At 33.5% G+C, this 21,065-nt stretch overlaps 1 protein-coding gene across 2 annotated transcripts in view; it reads left to right on the top strand.

Annotated features, from left to right (window-relative positions):
• LOC119080007 (receptor-type tyrosine-protein phosphatase kappa) overlaps positions 1-21,065 on the top strand; it is a 127,683-nt gene that overhangs the window by 54,973 nt on the left and 51,645 nt on the right. For both annotated transcript variants that reach the window (XM_037188183.1, XM_037188181.1), the window contains exon 3: positions 20,733-20,756. In XM_037188183.1, the coding sequence (XP_037044078.1) occupies positions 20,733-20,756 (24 nt within the window). The remainder of the gene's footprint in view (positions 1-20,732; positions 20,757-21,065) is intronic.

Below are 21,065 nucleotides of genomic sequence, written 5' to 3'. Positions count from 1 at the left end.
TGTTGGAGAACACAAGCCAGAGCCAGAGTTTTATTGTTTATTGTCATATCGTTTACGAATAATATAGGACTGAATAGCTTTTACCACAGCTCTGCTATGCTATGCTTTTACTCATGACTAACTCAACAGTAAAAAAGTCTGTGAAATTCAATTGAGCCATTTTGCCTAAATTTTAGACCAAACTAACTCTCACGACAGAAACATTTCTCAGATGATTTTCTAGAATAGCTTACAACATTCCCAAGAATTTATACCCACTTGAACAAAATCGAACCGTTCTCAATTTTTTGGTAGCGGTCGATATAAGTTGTAGATCGAAAACTCGGAAACTTAGCTTTTGTGATTTGTCGCAAATTGTAAATGAATTTATTAAAAAAAGTTAAATCGATTTTTAGTGATGGTAACAATTTTTTCATAACTAGGACCCTAAAAGTGCGACGAAGTCTCTGTTGGATATGAAAAATATTATTCGTACCACGGACTAAAAGTCTTTTTTAGCGTGTGAGAGGTTTGCAGATAGAGCCGAAGGCGATTCCATTTAGTCCTAGGTACGAAATATACTATTTGTGGACTACGACAGTCTCAATTCTCTATCGATCGCACACCCCTAGAGTAGATTGTTCACCCCTAAGAGCAATTATACCTAAAGAGGAAATTTGTACGATGAAATGTGGTCCCAACATCAGTTTGTATAAGATACACATTTCGTATAATTTTACACCAATACATGTATGCGTTGACGCTTTTGATAGTTCAATTTGCCCTCTTAATTAAGAGGGAAAACACATACTAATAAACATTTCGTATTTCATGTTGGGACCACATATTTTACGTAAATTTGTTCGAAATTTCCTCTCTATGTATAATTACTCTTAGGTTCACCCGTGTGAACAAGCATTAACATATTTGTTTGTATGAGTGAGCTGAAAAACAAGCTGAAACAAAATGAGTCACTCATTTGAAAGTCGCCGACTGTAACAATGTTGTTGGGTCAGTCTTATACATGCTAGAACGCTTAACTTAAATTATGCAAAGACTTTCAAAAATTTGAATGAAATGCGTGTAACTACAGAAGGAGGACTAACTGAGGAAAGGACGGTGGACATGTAGTTTAATGTGCGTAATATCATTACTGGAACTATTTCCTCCTAAACTCTTTATTAACCAATTATAAAATCAACAAAATCGTCCTAATAATAATAGGAAATAAAAAGTCAATTCAGCAAAAAGCGCACAGAAAAAATGATATCATTTTCGGGGTGACGTAAATGGGTGTACGGCAATTGGTATCCGAATAATTCATTTGTAAAACGATCAATAATGTAGATATCATTATTGTGAATCGAACATTTATCTAACCGAGAATAAATTGAACCTGACCACTGACAAAAACACGATACATTTTTTATGGTACATGTTACGACCGTTCGCCTATTAAAGTTCAATATAATATTGATAAAACTTGGGTTGTATACGGTACAAGCAAGGGTCTACGAAGTATACTTAAAATTATCTTCAAGTATACAATGTGAAATATTTAAAGGGATGAATGCAGACTGTGTACGTGTTGGATGTTTGCTGTCTTAAAAACTATTTTGCGCTCCTCACTTTAGACAATTTTACCGGAAATGCTTATCTTGGTATCTAACTTGTCAAAAACATTTTGTTATCGCGAGTAAAATCTTTGCAATCTTAGCCCCAAGCCATTTTAAACTATTCAATATTCATAATTAATAAGGGAACGTTGTCAGTATCGTTTCCGGCTTCAAACCACCTCACTGTTTTCAAATAATTTCATTCTTTACAGCTGGTTTGCGTAAATATGTTCCTAAAATTGATCGAACCAATAAGCTTTCCAATTTCCAACAAAAATGCAAAATTATACGAGCAAAGTATATTCCACACATAAAAAAAATTCTTTTAACAAATTATTCCATCAGAACGATCAAAGGGCATCCCTATCATATACCCATTGCTTGTTGTTATTTTTTTTATCGCAATTCATTTTGTGGATTATACCCTTCGTATATTACACAAAACTTTAAACATGTAAGAATGTGGATGTAGAAGGTTCACTAAATGATTACTTAGTTATATATTCTGTGATGGACTCATCTCTCCTTTCCTTTTATCTATAACAAAATTGATTTTGGTAATGAAAAACCTGTACCGGCTGGAACTGAGCTCTGAGATCTTTTGACCTGACTGAGAGAATCCAGCGAAAATAAATGTTTTGAAAACTCGGGTCTTGGATAACCGCATTAAAATACGACATCCATTGAATTAAATTTCCAAAAAATCCTAAACCAGAAAATTTTCCTTTATTACGTCAGGTCCGGACTACTCAGGAGGCCAAGTTCATTATATTTTTAATTAGGTAGATTGTTACTTTAGTAGAGCAGATTCGGTTAGTCATGATGCATCTCTAAGACCCAGTAACAAGTGAATCGTCGTTCACTCGGGCCCGTGGCTATCCCGATCGTCCCTTCTTTTAGTTACAGCTAGAGTTACATATATTAAAAAAACGTTCAGTAAACAAAAACAAAACGATGGCGTTGTAATTCGAACTAATAATATAAGAACCAACTATTCACTTCCTCCGAACACATATCTATCATCCCTTTATTCCCTTGACTGAAAGTCAGGGTCTTACACCACAAAATACCGAAATATGTGGGTGACAAAAAAGTTCACTATGATTGAAAATGTATGAAATGGTATGAAAAACGTTAAATGTGGGTGACAAAAAATCGTTGAAGGCACGATAACTTGAGTAATTCTCAAGCAATTTGGATGAATCTTTTTTTTAAATATGTGGAATTAAAATCTCGAGGCTAAGTTCGAAGATGGGCAATGTGGGACGAAGGATCTGGAAGCTATCCAGGAAAAACAGGATTTTACACTGTTGATTATAGCCTCAATCGAAAAAGATTACTTTGATGAAATTTGATTTGGTTGCGTAGTGTGTGTAAATCGTATAAGTATGTTCTCGATAGAGTTTATTTAATAAGTGGAAAGAACAATTCCATCAGTCGATGTCCAGCTTTGAACCGGTAAACATCTCCTGCTAGCCAATTACCAAATTTGATAGTTGACTATCAAATTTGATAGTCAACTATCAAGTTGTTAGTCAACTATCAACTTGATAGTTGACTATCAAATTTGATAGTCAACTATCAAGTTGATAGTCAACTATCAAGTTGATAGTCAACTATCAAGTTGATATTCAACTATCAAATTTGATAGTCAACTATCAAATTTGATAGTTGACTATCAACTTGATAGTTGACTATCAAATTTGATAGTTGACTATCAAACTTTGATAGTTGACTATCAACTTGATAGTTGACTATCAACTTGATAGTTGACTATCAAATTTGATAGTTGACTATCAACTTGATAGTTGACTATCAAAATTGATAGTTGACTATCAGATTTGATAGTTGACTATCAAATTTGATAGTTGACTAACAACTTGATAGTTGACTAACAAATTTAATGCGTCTACTACCAAAGAAAGATGTTTTTTTACTCAAGGTCTTACGGCAGAAAAATTTCATGAGCACACTATGATTGAAAAGTGTAGGAAATTTTATGAAAAACGTTAAATGTAACCATCATTCTTTGTAGGCAATATAAGATATAAGTCATTCTCAACAAATTTCTGAATATTTTTTTTTAAATTCATTATTCCAACGATCAAACAAAATATGTTACAACTCCCATACGAGTGGAAAGTTTGCGGCCAGAGCGAAGCGAGGGCCGTAATTCTCACGAGTCGTAATAATTTTATGGGACCAATATTCGACCAATAGAAAAATTCAATTTTACCGATAAAAAATAATAAAATACCGATAGAAATGTGGTACATGTCGCTGGCACCTCTTCAGTAAATCAGTAAAAAGTAAAAAAAAAATTGTCTTTGCTTCACTCTTTGTCGATTTCCTAGCGAATTCATCCTTTTACAAAATGTAACGAGAAGGCGTTTTGTTCGTTCCAAGGGAATTCATCCTTTTACAAAATGTAACTTAAAGACGTTTTGTTCGTTCCTAGGGAAATTCATCCTTATACGAAATGTAACTTAAAGACGTTTTGTCAATCCCTCACTTTTGTCGTTTTCTGAATCGACAAAAGTGAAGAAACGAAAAAAAAAAATTTATCGGTCGTTTATTACCATCCACATTTGTAAAATACCGGGGGACTTCCTTTTTGTACAAAACTGTAAGAGAAGAACATCTATCGTTTTTTTTTTAATTTTTTACCAAAGTGAAAGAGTTGTCTCATCGTTCCACATTTGTAAAACTTCGCATCTACTCTGATTAAATTCGACAAAATGGCAATCAAACAGAATAATAGATAGCTCATACGAGTGGGAAGTTTGCGGCCAGAGCGAAGCGAGGGCCGTAAATCACACGAGTCGCATTTTATTTACGATTTGTGTGGTTGATTGAAAATCTTTCTGCAAATTTATAAGAAAAATCAGAACTCAAAGATCATTCGGTCTTCGAAGGTTTATTTGAAGAACTTTTTCTGTCAAATTTCGTTGTCATGTTTAGAGTAATCGATATATTAAATGTAGGCATTTTTATCAGTGATGCTTCGGAAGTTCAACAATGAAATTGGTCAAAAATATATTGAAAAAATTGTCAGTCAAGGGACCTGACCCGCCCAAAAGGTGGGACCTAGTTTTTATATATATTTCAATATTATGAAATATCATGTCACATCGTTGTCAAAGATTTTCTTTTCCATGATCCATATCTTTGAACTCGATACTCTGTTTTGCTACTCTCTCTATCTCTCTCACTCTCTGTATGTATGCCATTAATATTTATTCATTGAGACACAATGATTTATTAGATTCTATATATGGTTTGGATATTGGACATTTTCGGTTTACCATCTTATTCGCATATACATATAAATTGATTGATTTACATTCAAATTTAAAAAAAAGAAAAAGAAAAGTCCTTGAAGAAGGGAATAAAAAGGTATGTGCGCATTATAATGTTTCGTAGAATGCTGGGAGATACATCGTCGTTTTTCTCGTTTACGCAATTTTTATCTTGCGATTGATGGATGACGAACACATGTGTGCACATTGTTATATTATCGCTTGAGGCGAATAAATAATCGAGGAACGGAAAATGTATGTATCGCGGTCACAGCAGGAAAATCATATTTACACCATAAATCTTAAACGATTTATGCATAGAATGGGTACATCATCTCATTGACACACATATAAGAAAAACTTAATGGACCAAGTCTACGAGATATAGCAAAGAGATTAGGAAATGTACACGTTTTAACCGTATATAATAATAGTTTATACAGCATAGCGATGTGTTTTAACCCAATAGAGTAGGGTCGACCCAATCCCGGTCACTTTTCTTTTGGGTCTACTGTAGATTGAGAATTTTTTTAAGCGTTGGACGGACAGCACCCTACTTTGTATATCTCACATGCTTGGTTTTTTATTTATTTTTTTGTTAAAATTTAATTATTTATTAATGAACTCTGAACACAGCACCATAAATTCCACAGCTTACCTGAAATTATAATTTATTCATTTCTGGGAATTCCACTTTATAGACAATGTATCTGTAGCATATAGACGGTGTAGTTCAGATAAGCCGCACCAGCAGCAACTTAATTCTTGAATTCATTGCAAAATTTTCTCGTACTTTCCAGATGCAAGTTCATAAGTACATCCATTATTTATGGGCGCATTGAGAAAGTTAATTAAAAAAATAAAATTGAGCTTTGTTAAGTGTGGGGTCAGTTTATACTTCGGAGGTGCTAACAACATTTTTGCGAAGGATTTCATTCTTTTTTTCGTGGAATAAGACTTCATTTGAATATATTATCTATACTCTTTGCGTACATCTGCTGAAGGTCAGACTCAGTGACAATTAATGAAACAAATAGGTTCATGAAGTGAGAGAAGGTCAAGAAGCCTGACTTTCTTACAATGATAGGTGAAGTCGTGAATTTGGTTCCTTATAATGTAAAATTTGAAATCTAAACACAGCGAACTGGGAATTTGATACACGATGGTTGAGATGTACATTAAACATCTTTCATTTCAAAAGTTTTACTATCGATCTATTACTGGGAGAAAAAGGTTAAATTCGGTATGTGTTCTGATTTGATAGCTCTGTGGTTTGTAATTGATTCCACAAGAATTTCGTCGAACAAATGAAAATCTAGATTTTTATTTTCTGAATTTTTGTGAGGTACATGCTCGCAACAAGTATGAAATACTAAGCTCTTTGGAATTGATTTCATAACTAGAGCTACGCAGATATTTTTTTGTAATAACTTTTTAAAAAAGTGAAATAAATAAATGAAACGAAATAACACTAAGAAATCTAGATTTTCATTTCTTAAAAATTTTTTGTCAGGGATCTGGGATCATTTAGAAACCAGAACAAATCCCAAATCAGATGACATGTCAAATTTCACTTTTCTTTTCCTGTACTTCATTTGATCTTAATATTATCAAGAGATTGGTTTCAAATGTTTTACTTCATTTTTTTTGGACATACGTTTTATATATACCAGATCGCATTTAATCGAACTTGTCATTTATTCCTGAAAGAAACTCTCGCATATAGGAAAGACATTCGCCTAATAAAACTTTTGTGTATCGGGAAATTTATAGATTTAAACTCTTCGAGATTTAAACTTTAAGTAAATGAAACTCTCGAAAAATTCATAAGAAAAGATAAAGAAAAGAAAAGCATAGGAAATCACATTAAAAAATCAAATGAAAGTAAAAGTTGAAAAAGTTTCGAAGGTTAAAGTTCACAGAAATTAAAAATCTGTGAGAATTAAATTTTTTAATATTATATGCCGTACGAGAATCTCACAGATTAATTCTTTAAAAAGTCAAGATACTTCCTCACTTGTTATTTTTAGATGGGTTATTATTGCTACTTATCGTGCAATTGTACTAACGTAAAGTATCCTATAAGTCAAAGCTTTAAGTTTAAACTGATTCAAGCTTAGTGTGTCATGCCGCCACCTTTAGCGATAACAATTATTTCTGAAGTAGACCCAGCGTCGCCAAATAATTCCATTCGAAAGAAACTGAAACGGATATTGAACGATAAAACGTAAATAACGGATTTATGCTAAAACATGACAACAAATTGATCATGAAAAGAGTGTTTGAAACTGCTGATGATGACGACGATGATGATAATGGTTCGAATCAAAAGAGTAATTTGAACTTACGTTATCTGGAAAAGAATAAAAGTGATCAAAAAATGTTATATTAATCAGACCGCGGATCTATAAATAACTGGTGATGACGACGACGACGATTGGGAATCAATGACGAAGAACAAGACCAAGAACACGTTTTTCTTATGTCCTTTAAAATTAAATCGTTCAACTAATCGATATCTCCTTAAAGGGATGGTCGTGACTGTATTCGTGTGAATATATTGAATATACTATAAACTTAGGACAAATTATTGGCTAAAATTTATAATCCGATCCAAGGGTCACAAAAAGGGTTTCGATGATATTCCGGAACGTACACATTCCATCGAATATAATTTATGCTTGTACCCAATTTTACAGGTCAATTTCATCCTCAATTTTTTTTTCCAAATGTAGAATGTCATAACCTACACAAATCCGTTAAAATATTACTGCCGTACATGCTGAAAACTTTAACATTCCTCTAAAATTGATTTATTAGAAACAAATGGAGAATTGTTGCTGGGACATAGAATCGAACTCGAACAAACGCTATAAGTACAGATATTATCGAGTCATTTTGTATGAAATAAAAATTCCAATTTAAAAGTCAAATCAATTTGCAGCTAGCGGGGGAAAGGTAAAATGACTGTTCATTGAATTCTCTTTTTTTCGTAAATAAAATAATTTGGTGAATAAAAAGGAAAATAAAATATCAATGTTGTAGCTGGAATATAGAATATATATAGAAGGTGTACGCACCAATAACCTATTTGTATATATCCTAAGCTTGTAATCAAATTTGAGCTTTTCGTGATATATACAAAGTAGATCTCTTGCCTACTGGCAACTACCATTGTACGTGTACAGAGTCTAATACTATACATAATGCATGTATGTATATCACCATCGTTATATATGGATAAAGTAGATGATTTCATGAATAAAATATTTAAATATCGTATACAACAATGCTATTCAACGCGTTCAACATAATACAATTTTCAAATATGAAAAAGCAAATTTCAAATCTTTGTTGAGATTGGCGGAAACAAAAAAGACAACTTGAATGTTGGTAAAATTAATTTAAAAGTGAATTACACGACTTGTAATTATCATCTACACGGAAAAAAGTGCACCAACAAACTCAATTACGTTTGTTAGTTCGTGCACTTAACTTTTTTTCCGAAAATTGTTAAACAGAAAATTTGCAACTCTTCCGCTTTTATAGTTTCAATGCAGAAAAAAAATATGGATAGACGAGTCTTGTTTGAGCAGTTACATTTTATTATGATATTATGGAAAAAAAAGTCTGAGTTTTATCGTGAAATATATTTCCTACTATTTCTATCCCCATCAAACATCGAAAGAAAAGAGGAAAAATGCAAATTGGCATCATCAATTTTCGAGCACACTCGTAGAGAAACGTATAGAAAAGAAAGGAAAAAGAATCGGAATGATATGTTTATTGAGACATGCTAAATCATAAAGGGTTTGTTGTTTTTTTTAGCCGATGTTGACGTCTGAGAGTAGTTCGAGGAATGGTTTAAGTTTAAGATTTACAATCGTGATCTTTTTTTTCTTCAATCAAACCGTTTGTTATTCATCTCAGGTTACTTATATAGGCGTCATTACAACAAGTTTGGTCGATTTAAATTTGTAGTTGTTAACTGTGGTGTTTCAGAAAACTTGAACAGATACGCCCACTTTCGTTTAGCCCGTTAGGTGCTGAACCAAAACAAAGGATGGTAGTTGTATTGTAGTCGCGAGCGGAGCGAGTGAATTTTTTTGACGTTTTTGTTGTTTATATATATGAAGTGGAAAATATTCTGAAGGTTTAGGAGTGTCGAAACACTAAAAAGTTGTATTGAAAATCTACTTTAGTAATTAAATGATTCAAGAAATGAATAACTGTGAGCCAAAAATGTATATCTCGCTCTCGTACCTACTTCAGCAACTGAAGTTCAGTTCGACAAAACGAAAAAGAAGATTTTAGGGCATTAGATCCTGATAAGTTTGCACGATTGAGCCGTAGCGTACACACTATTAGAACAAAATGCGGAAAATCGTGAAAAAAATGAAAATTTGAAACGAGTTCGGGAATGAGCAACATTTATTCCGTAAGACGTTTGTCGAACTGAACTTCAGTTGCTGTGTACCCAACTGATTTCCTGATCTGGCACCGGCAACCCCTGGAAAACGGCGTGTCTAAACTTGAAAAAATAAAAGCTGGAGCGAAACAACATACAGTCATTTATAATGGCCTCTTTTTCAGCCTTTAACGATAATACAGTTAGAGGCGCAGTGAAATTTCTGCACGAATTTGCTACATCTGTTTTTCAGCTGATCCGCACAAACAATAAACACTTTTTATACGGTTTTATCAATATCACGCGCAGTAGCTTCAATCGTATTAATATACATAAATAGTTTTGATTGTATGTGTTGATCAGCTGGAAAACAGCTGAATCGAATTCATGCTGAAATTTCACTGCATCGGACGGTGCGAGTCTCCAATGTAGTACATCAGAGCTCGACGTCAACCTGAGTCCCTCATAAAGCTACGGCTTAAAAGACATATTATTATTTAGCACCATAATTAAGACGTTTTTCGGCAAGTACGATCGAAAAATTGAAACAAATTTATTATGCGTCCGACGATAGTTGTCTGTTAACCAAAGGAAATAAGTTGGAAATTTTATTTCGATTGTGTTCTTTGTAGTCAGAGCGTAGCGATGGCCACAAGTCACCCGAAAAAATTAAATTTTCTACTTTTCATCCGAAGTCAGCACAACGTTCCCATTCGTTCGTTCTTAAAGACATTGCACCCTTGAAATGAAATTTTCAACTTTTCTTCACTAACAAAAAACTATTGCTCACCGACTAATAGCGCAAAATTCAACTATTCATCACTAGTGACAAAACTGTACTTATCAACCTTATTTTCTCTATCGAATGAGAAAATTGTGTTTTTCACAACGCAGGCGAGACAATAGTCATTCTCTCCACTCCGCTGAAACTTCTGGAGCCTTTGTTGTAAAAAACGTTGTGTTAGTAAAAGTTGGAAATTGAATTTCCTCTGGTGATTCGTTGAACCACATAACTATTGTTGACTATTGGTCGAATGACATATCTAGTGAGGAAAGCGCATCATTTTTTGAGAAAATATAACTTTTACTGTCACTTTGACTCCAAAAATTATATTACGAATAGACGTTCTCTCTTCGCTCCGTCCGCAAACATCGCTCTTGTTGAAATTTCCTATTTTTTCCTATCGGTAAACCAATAACTTCATTTTGAAGCGAATTCGGATTTTCCACGATGTGTGTTTCGCATCGGGTAATGCAATAATGGCTCAGACTGTAATCTGATAAAACGATGTAACGCAAATTTACTGTGGTAAGTGTACGTTCCCAAAAAGTCAAATCGTTTCCGGATTTGTGAAAATATGCGACTAGCTTACGATTATATTCATCAAATTGAATGAAAGTGTACTCGTATAATCCTTGCATTAAAAATCGCTCATGGATTCGCGATATTTTCTTACTGAGAAATGCACTCTTCTCACTTAACGTCACATTAAAAGCAAATATAGAAATTACCCTCTATCGCTTGAGGACATAAGAACTCCGTTTATGAATGCGGCCATACCGTCACACAGTTTCCGAGCAAACGAAAGGGTTGCTTTTCTCTTATTTATGTCATGTTCTGATTGGTTTTATTATTGAATGTTGTTCTCCGGAATATCACATATAGAAACTAAATCTTTTCATCCGATGTCCGAAGTGGTTTACCATGGAATTCTCGTAAAACACCCATTCAACCTCAAATTTCAAAATGTACAATATCGGATGCAGTGTAACTCGAAAGGAAATTAATCATTAAATGGCACAGAACGTACATGTATAACAGAGCATTGATTTACCACGTGTATATATATATATATATATAGATTCGTGTACCTCCACTAGCCCTACTCACGTTAAAAAAAATGGTTCAGATCTCTCGGAGGAATGTGGATTTCGTTTCTTTATTGGACACTAAACAATTCTCTAGAACATCATAATTGACAAAAAATTGTTTCCGAGTCGCGCAACGCATTTGAGTTTTACATGAAAACGCATAGAAACGCATGGTAACGCATAGAAACGCATGCATTTTCGATTGCGTTGCGCGACTCGGAAACAATTTTTTGTCAATTATGATGTTCTAGAGAATTGTGTAGGATCCGATAAAGAAACGAAATCGACATTCCTCCGAAGGATCTGAACCAAATTTTTTTAACGTGACTAGGGCTAACCTCCACCACCTATACATCCATGAAAAATGATGAAATTTAAGCTCCAAGGTATCTATATTTTGGGTCAGAACAAGGTTAAATTCGGAATTTATTATGTTTGTACATGGATAGAAATATAATAAATAAAGCTGACATCCCATTTCGATCGATTTACAAGTAAAAAATGCAGTTGGATATAGTGCAAAAGTGGGTTTGCATTACATAAATCCATAACTGGACTAATTTTCCACATAAATTAGAAAGTTAAATATTTGAAATAAGATTTATATGAATTTTGTGAAGAGCGAACACAACTTTTCCGGTTTAATGCTCATTCATTCATTCATTTCTGCTCCATTGACGCTTCCAAAGGATTGAGGTTAAAAATATATCCAGGTATCGTCTCATTGACTTTGAAATTAATCGAGCAAACATGCTAGAATTGACATTCGAAGAAAAACGGAAATAATTTTTTCATGCGCGCGTTTTGTTTTGCCTTATTATCTCCCTTCAATAAGCCATGAGAAAATTGGGTTTTCTTGACGACTGGGCGAATGACATTTCTACTGAGAAAAGTGAAGTACTTTCTCTCTCCGTGGGGAGAAAATAGAATTTTTCTCATTCGAACTGTCACTTTGTTTATGTTTTCAAAAATGATATGGTCAATCGATGCTTTCGTTCGTAGAGCAAGACGGAAAAAAACACAACAAGCACGCATGAAAAACGTTGTGTTTACCCCTGGAAGAAATATGAAATTACAACTCGAGCAAAATTACGGCCCACGTGGCCACAAACATCGCTCTTATTGTAATTTCCTATTTTCTCCACTCGGTAAACAAATAACTATTTATTTGTAGTATTTGTAGTTCGACCCATGTCTTGTTATTACATTTTTATGAAGTTGTACTCGCTATTCTCAAAATGACATAACTGTAAATAATTTTTTAAAAGTTCAAGTCAAAGTCATTCCTTTGGCTGAAGTCTATTAACAATTTTCAACAGGAAATTGCTTCTCTCTGCATAAATATTTTTAATGTAAAAGGCTTCGTAATACAATACTTGTCTCCATTGTTATATCCTAAAAAGCAATGTTTTTGACATAAATGGTTGTTTCACCTGAAGTATCCATTTACTGTTTGTAACTTGGCGAATGACGAATAAATATATGATAGTTTTCGTGTGCATTTGGTTGATCCGAGGCTAATCCGAGGTCAATAAACACACGAAAACTAGACTTTTATTTTTTTTATCTCGAGTGATGTAATGGATGAGGGCGTTGAAAGAAGTGCTTTAGACACGAAACAAGTGCATAGAAGTAAATAAATTAAAAAAAAAAATCGGAAAGACTTATCACTAATAAAAATGTTTGTGTAAAAATAATTCTAAGTTCCAGTTAAAATTACAAATAACCACACGTGCATAAGATAATCTAGAGGGATTCTTTTGAATTTCGACTGACCGAAATCGGCGCTATTTATTCTGGGACTTTTTATATATGTCTAGTTAGGCCCCGGTGCCTGGGCCCCAAAACCAGTCTCAGATATTTTTGATCTTCCATACCTGTCTGGTTGTAAGTGGCCAAAAGTCGAAAAATTTGGTTTCGTAGACCGGATTTCATTTCCTTAAGGTTGCGAGGACACGGGCGTGTATGGGTTCGTTGGAAAGCTGAGGTCGAGTACTTCTGGGGCAAATATTACCTTCATAAAATTTGGTGATAAACAGCAGAAAGTATGACTTCCGGAAAATTTCTCAAAGTCGATGTTACCTCGGTGAACTTTGATGAGTGTTGTGACCTCACTAATGCAATTATTTGATTAAATTATTACTTGCTATGAATGTGGAGGACCTCAGCTTTACAGCGATACGCATATTTAGTAGTTTCGACCTTTAGTCCTAGGTACGAAATGTACTATTTTTTTGTAATTTGTAATTTCGCTCCGAACGCGCGTCCATGATTTTACTGAAAACTTTTGGTCGATTTTCGGTTTTACTTTGATACAAAATACACAGGACGATGTGTGCATGGCCATTTTTTTCCTGATACGGATGTGACTAGTAGATTTAAAATTCGAAAACAATATTGAAAATCGCTCATTAGATTCATTTCAATTCACTTCTTCAAAGTGTGCAATTTCTGTTTGTAGAAACTTTCTGTTTCAAACTTAATGAATTCTTTTTAATTGAGTTGTTGTGGGACGTTCATAATACCGTTATAGACTCCAGTTGAATGCATTTGAAATTAATAATTCTTGAAAGGAGTAGTCCTGTTTGTTATATCTTCCATTCAATTTCAATTAAATTTAAATCGAGAGAAATAAAAGAAATATGTAATCCGTTCCACTGTTCCTTCGGGGGAAAATTTAAATTGCAGTGCTATATGCAGTACACTGTAACCCATGCTGCTGTGTACTTTCAACTAAAAAAGAATTGTTTTTGTGTTGCTTCATAAATTTCTCCGAACTAATCTTTCGTTTTAATTACAGTGTGCAACTTCAAAAGATTCCTTTATTTTTACGTTTAATGTTGAAAGCTTGACTGGAACTTCTTTCAGAATGAAAATATTAAAGAAATTTACGACTGAAACTCCGCTCTTCAGATGTACATGGAAATTGCTAACTTCAAACATTTTATTCCTCAATAAGGGACTGCAAGTTACGTGATTTTAATATTGAAACTTACAAATACTTTTCCTATAAATTTCTAAGATCGAAAATTCAAGCTCAAACTTTTTCAAATTTTGGGTAAAATAAGTGGAACGTACATACGTGTAAAAAGTGTACGTCCGCACTTTCACACTGCTCTCATACATGCATTATAAATTGATTTTCTTTTTTGATAAAAAAATGATTCTTTTTTAATGGCTGAAAAACATAATTAAGAATTCCAGGTGCGTTTCCCCCTAAATAGATCACTTTTTTATTCACTTCACAGCACGCGTTCTCATTCGCGTTCGGGGAAGAAGTCATGTCGTTTATTGATTTGAACATGGTCGAAATAATTACGTTGACTAAGATTTTTTTTTAAATTTAATTTACATTACTCTTCTTCATACGTATATATCCCAGCGTAAACCAGTAAATATGGCCATTTTTGTTGCCAACAATTCTCCCTTATTTGTGCACTTTTTTATTATTTAATTTTCCGCCACTAATATTTTTGAATGAAAATTTTGAATAATGGCATTATCACCCAAACAATTTCAATTTCACGAATTGTTGCCCTTGTAATTTTCATTCGTTATTATCCGTTCCTGTGGATTTCCACAATGTAGAAAATTGATGGAAAATTTATCGTAATGCTTTTTTTTCACATAATATTCAATTTATGTCATTCCCTGCAACTTTCGGTACCTAGATGCTCGTGAAATTTATGTTATCCGTGTATGCACACAGCGATTTATAATGTTAGCATCGATACCAGTGCCTTCTTTCCCGCTGTATTATGTACCCCAGAACCACGACAAAGAAAGAAAAATATTTCTTGGTCGGCACTGAAGGAAAACCACCCAAAATAGTGAGAGAGAGCATTGGAAAAGTGAGACTGTATGTCCTAGACATTGGAAATAAACTAGGCTTAAGAGTCACACTCTACTTAATGCCTTTCAATGTCTCTTTGTCCTCTCCTCGACCCCGTAAGCTGAAGACGGTCACGGTCACTGATGATCGATACGCTTGATAGCAATGTGAATATAGACACGCTGTTCATATTGAAACTTAAAATCGCGTCTGGTTCTCTTTTATAAAACTATATAAAATTAAAATTGTCGTCTATGCCGTTTCCAGTTTATTTAATCGAACTTTCTTTTTTTTCGATAACTCCCTGAGGACATGCATGTGTATAGTTGTATTTTGCAAACATGAAAAGACTCTTAGTCGAACATTAATATTTTGTCCTCGACCAGTAGACAATATTGATTGATTTTCGTTCTTGTCTGCGACTCGGAACAATGATACGCTACAGCCATCATTATGTTTATATATAGGCAAAAGCAAAAGCATTTGAAAACTTATTTATAGAATCAACACTAATGAAGGCAGATTGACTGAGCTTTTTAGGTCTTGGAACAACTATATAGTTTTGCAATGTGAAGTATACGGGAGAAACTGTATAGGAGTAAAACATAAATGTTACACGCTAGCTATACATAAAACCATCCTTATTTGTTAAGTGCTTCATTTCATATATATAGATAGATATACATCACATCATTTAGATAAAGTTGAACATTTCAGTTAGGCTATTACACGAATATGTGGTTCACATCAGACATGCTAGCCGTTGACTCAATGCCGCCTTTTCGACATCGTCATGTCATTCACAGATGCCAGACAAATATACTAGTCAGTAGTTTAGTTTTTTATCTGAGTTTTATATAAAATAGCGGCGTTATGATCCAAGATAAAAAAACAAAGCTCTCGTCTGTATGGGTTATAGGTTTTCCTTTTTGAAAAATTGTCATTAAAATAAGGTACTCTACAACACAATTTCCTGCTGCAATCAAAACTTTGAGGTCAGGCAGATTGAAAATGATAAAAATTTTGACCACAAATTGAGTCATGAAACACTCTAGATTCCGCAAAATCCTCCCGAATCTACAAAAATAATTCATCCGTTTCGATGCATCTTTGTTCAGAGTTAAATGATATTTAGTTCACCGGATGCCGCTGATGACCTTTTTATTCGATCGACTTACATGTCTGCCTTACAATAACTGAGCATATAAACGGCATAATGCTTAAGTTCAAATGAAACGTATCTTTGTTGTAGTTCGAATAGAAATCCGTGAAAATTGGGAAAGTAATAAAACTAATGAACCCTACAAAAAGGCAATCGACAGACTAACCGATAATTATTTTTCAAACCACTGAAGCGATTAATTCAGATGAAAAATTATCACGTGCGAATTGGAAATTGCCTATTTTCACAGCGTCGAATCGACGTTGAACAGAAAATTGATAATTCATTTTAGAATAACCGAATATTTTACTTTCGGTGGTTATTATATCCATGCATGTAAAACAATTAGTTTAGAAGTTAGTTTTAAATAAAAATTTAATTATATTCGTTTAAATTTGACACAATGTATTCATTATTCATGTCAAATGATTGAAAAATTTATTGTTTTCAGTTATTCATTCAACGTTTTAGAAACAGTGAGTGTTTCACGGTATGGGCATTAAATCTCTTACTTCTTTTGCTTAAAGGATATCCTAGTGTTCGATACATAATCTTTTACTTCAGTTGTTTCAACTAATTTAATTTTAAATTAAATTTCAGCTGAAATTTTCATTTTCAGCTGGTTCACTCATACAAACAAAACTGATCATGAGTGTTTATAAGGCAAGCCATTATCACTGTATTTTCATTGTTTCATCTGTAAGGAAAAGCGACACAAGCATACAGTTGTTACGGTATACGATATTTTGTCTTACAGACAAATATTTCCTCTCTCAATGCATATACGTATTCAAAAGGTGAAAATTTGATTGCCATTTGATTGCGTAAAATCAGATTTCATTGCACATTTGTCTTGTCACTGTCGATAACATAATAAAATGGGCGAAGTAAAGCTTGAGACAATACTAAAAAAGTCTGTAAAATAATTGGTAGACTCATAGACACCTGAAGAGTTTCTTCTTTATTTACCGAAAATCCTGAAAAACTCTCGCTAATGTTTCTTCAACCATGTTTACAAGTTTTTGAATAAATCAGCTATTATGAATATAAGGAAAGGTACCACAATCGTCTTACCACTTGCCGCAAATTTTATATCACAAATCGGTAGTTTCATGGAAACTACTGGATGTGATACAATATGGTGTGTAGCAAAAGACCAGTGAGACTTCACATACATACTCAACAAACGTTTATTACTGTTGTTTCGCCCTTTATATCGTAACATCTTGTTACTAACATGCCATTCACAAATTACGTACTCTTTTTAGGAAGGAGCAGGTGTCTGATAAATGCGTATACGTTTCATTCTTTTCGATATTTATGCGTACGCAGGGTAGTTGGTTTCTCACATTTTCACATTTTCACATTTTCACATTCTTAACATCAAGACACCTGTTTTCAAAGAAAAAACTCCATCGAAGGAATTCATCTGAAAAATTCATAAACAACAAAATAGCGCAAAAAATGGCTATTCAATTTTGAATCGCGATGATATTACTTTTTCAATAGCTCTTACTAAATATGCCAATAAAACAAAATGTAAAAATACACAATGACAACAGCACTAACGCAACGAATCATCAATTGTCACTCTGGTGTTTCTTCTGACGTGACGACAAAAATTCTATTTTCCACATAAATATATTGTTCCACTTTTTATCTTACCACAGAAAATTTCAATTTTCAACTGTAATGTGTCATAAGTAACTCCGAAGAAAGTTAAACAAGCAATTTGAATTACACTACGGTACACAAAAGGGTGCGGAAAGAAAAAGAAAAATATTTTGTCATTATGGGTATGTGCATAAGTTAAATGTATAGAAAAATGTACACCCCGACACATTTAAAAAGAAAATTTAGCGCTTTATTTGACGTCTGTCGTGGTATATATATACCTACCCACCCGCCTATTTACGCTACGGATGTAGTAAGTTTATATTCATGTGCATAATCTTTAATTTCACGGGGAAATTGCTTTATTATGGGCTTTTCGCATTTATGTTGTTGAAACACGTAGACAAAAAGCTTTCTTATGGGAAGAGAATGGAAACAATTTATGAAATAATAAAAAAAACGTAGAAACGAAAAGAAAAACGGAAAAGTTGTTACTAAAAGGTTATTATGAGGGAGGTGGAAAGGTGAAAAAAAAATTCTGTTTTTCTTTTGTTGTATCATCTCAACATAGACAAATGTGTAAATGGGATATAAAGAATTCAGAGATGAATAAAAATATAAGAGAAGTATAATGTGAGAATCACGCATTAGTACCTATATCATCGGAAAACGTGTGGCTGTTTGTATTAGTAAATAAAAATGAAATTAAATGGATCATAATCAAAAGAATCATCTTCAATAAAAAGTCGACTTCATGATATATACTTGACGAATGTGCTACACGTTTATTTTTTTATTCCAAAAAGAAGTAGCAGCAGTAGCAACAAAAAAATTTATTGCACGCACGTATTTATATTATATGAAAATGACACCAATCAAAGTTTCAAGTGGATGATGTTTATGGAATTCAAAATCATTTTTTTTCGGGCATAGATAGGGGGGGAATCCACTTTATAGTGGACCATTGCCATTGAATACAATAAAGGGAATACGTTTATTGATTTTGAGCTAGTTGCGTGTTAAAATTGTAAAATTGTGTGAGACGATGTATGCGCTACACCGTCTCACACAATTTTGAAATGAAACTAGCCAACACACTTCAAGAACAGGCAAGAGAACATAATTTCAATAAGAAACCCTAACGGCACAATTCTCATATAAATTCAGGTTGTTATGTTGGTATATACCACTGTGTTACGGACGTTCCATGCAAAATAAGAGGCCAAATGATAGGTAATGAGATCTGTTCCTTCGCTTGTTCTTGGAATTTGTTGAACTAGCTCAAAATCAGTGTTACCAACACATGTTCTTCTGTTAACTTTGTCCTTTTAGATAAATGGAGGGCAGCTCATATTTTCTATTGTTAAATACATTGTTTAAACGAACTGCCAATTAAACGGCGTAAGTAAGCGGAGGCATTAGCTTCTTCTGACAGAATGAAATAAATATTAGAACGTTCGTTGGAACGAATTACTAATGGTTATAAAACACATCGAACAGTGCTGTTGTTTCACAATAAATATTTGAATCTTTTTTTTTGGAACTGAGTACATGTCCCACGCATTTAGCGTGTATTTATCCCAATTTCCCAATTTTATAAAATTTCAAACTGATATTTGACGCGTGGTTTCCCCCTCGGGACCACGTTTGGAAAATATATTATACGAACAGTGTTCTCTGTACTCTTCTGTTTTTATGTGTTTATGATGGATGGTACCATAAATACATGGGATGGGTGTATGAATGAATATATATTTAATTTATGGAAATTTTATGGAAACACCGAGACGTATGCACATACAAAATTCATGTGTGATAATAATGTAATTTTTTTCCCCGTAGCAGTTCATAATTTATTTGACGCAAAGTCGTAATGCTGGAAAACTAAATGTAAATGAGTACTTACCGAAATGTTAAATGTAATGGTCTATCTTGTCAAGTTCCGTATGAAATTCTTAGAATATTCGACTCGACAACCATAAACGAATAAATTAATGTGCATAGAAATACATTCGGCGACCGAATTTAATTACTTTTTCTCGGTACATTTTTTTGGTACTACAGTGGAAATACATTTTGTCGCAAAAACCACGGGAGTATGAGGGAGCAAAACATTTAAAATTCGTATTTTCAACCACCACCGTCATGAAGACGAATTAAACGAATTCTCTTTCATGTAATGTGACCACATAATATAACGATATTATTGTGGCTCTGGCTAGTAAAGGTCTGTGTCCCCATTTGGTTCTGCCTTCATGGTTTTGTTTGAAAATCATTTATTTGAAACGAAAATATGATTTAAAATTTCTTTTTTCCCATTGTCATGATTTTGAGTGTGTCTGTGACAACCAATCATTTCATCGCTTTAGGTTTTGCGCCAACATTCCATTAAAATGAATCAAAATGAAAATGTTTTTTTTATTAAAAGCAACAGTAATGGACGAGGCCGAGTTGATTCAATGGCCTGATGTCAGAACATATTGAAATCAAATTATTCCAAGCTGAAGAAAACTGAAGAAAGTCATTTTATTGTCTGCCCCTGCGAAATATTATCATTAAATTATAGCAGTCCCCTGCGAAGCATTACATTTCATGGGGTAGGCAATAAACCAGATTATATTGGATGCTGCAGTTGCGATGAAATTCATTAATTCGGAAGCAACTTTGTGAAATTCGTAGTCTGATTAGAGCAACTTGCTTTGGTAACTATCTTTTCCTTGTCTTCGTTTTTGATCTACAAACTCTAAACTTGTCGGAAAAAAAGTTACTAAAGGTCTTTTGGTAAAAACAACTCAATTGTGAGTTTGACGTTACCCCATGTAATGACTTACTTTCGCAGCATCCAATATAATCTACTGTTCTACTTTACCACATAGTTTCAAGTTTCCTTTAACTAAAACAATTCATTTAACGTCTAATCTAATCTGTGATTTATTTCCTTTCGTTTCAGAAAAAGTAAAACTAGAAGCCAGAGGTAAGTGCAGAAAGGAAATTTAAACGTTTTTCAGCAGTTATGGTGTATGCATCGATCTTTCTTGTATTGACATCGAGATAACAGAAAAGAAACACTGCTTTGAGAACGATGTCTTGTGCAAGGTCTTTCAAGCAATTTAATATTTTAGAAACAGATAATAGCTAGTGGTTGAAGTGAACACAGTTGAATGTGGTCCTTTATAACAAAATGTATGTTGAAACTAATGATGTAAAGAGTTTTTTGTAGACGACAAATCAAAATGTTTAACATATTTCTTGACTACCGTAAAATAGTTGCCGTTTTATTAAG

This window comes from Bradysia coprophila, unplaced genomic scaffold (genome assembly GCF_014529535.1).
Source record: "Bradysia coprophila strain Holo2 unplaced genomic scaffold, BU_Bcop_v1 contig_350, whole genome shotgun sequence".
Lineage (NCBI taxonomy): Eukaryota > Metazoa > Arthropoda > Insecta > Diptera > Sciaridae > Bradysia > Bradysia coprophila.
Note: the sequence above shows the minus strand (reverse complement) of the source record. Positions and strands in the feature narration are given on the sequence as shown.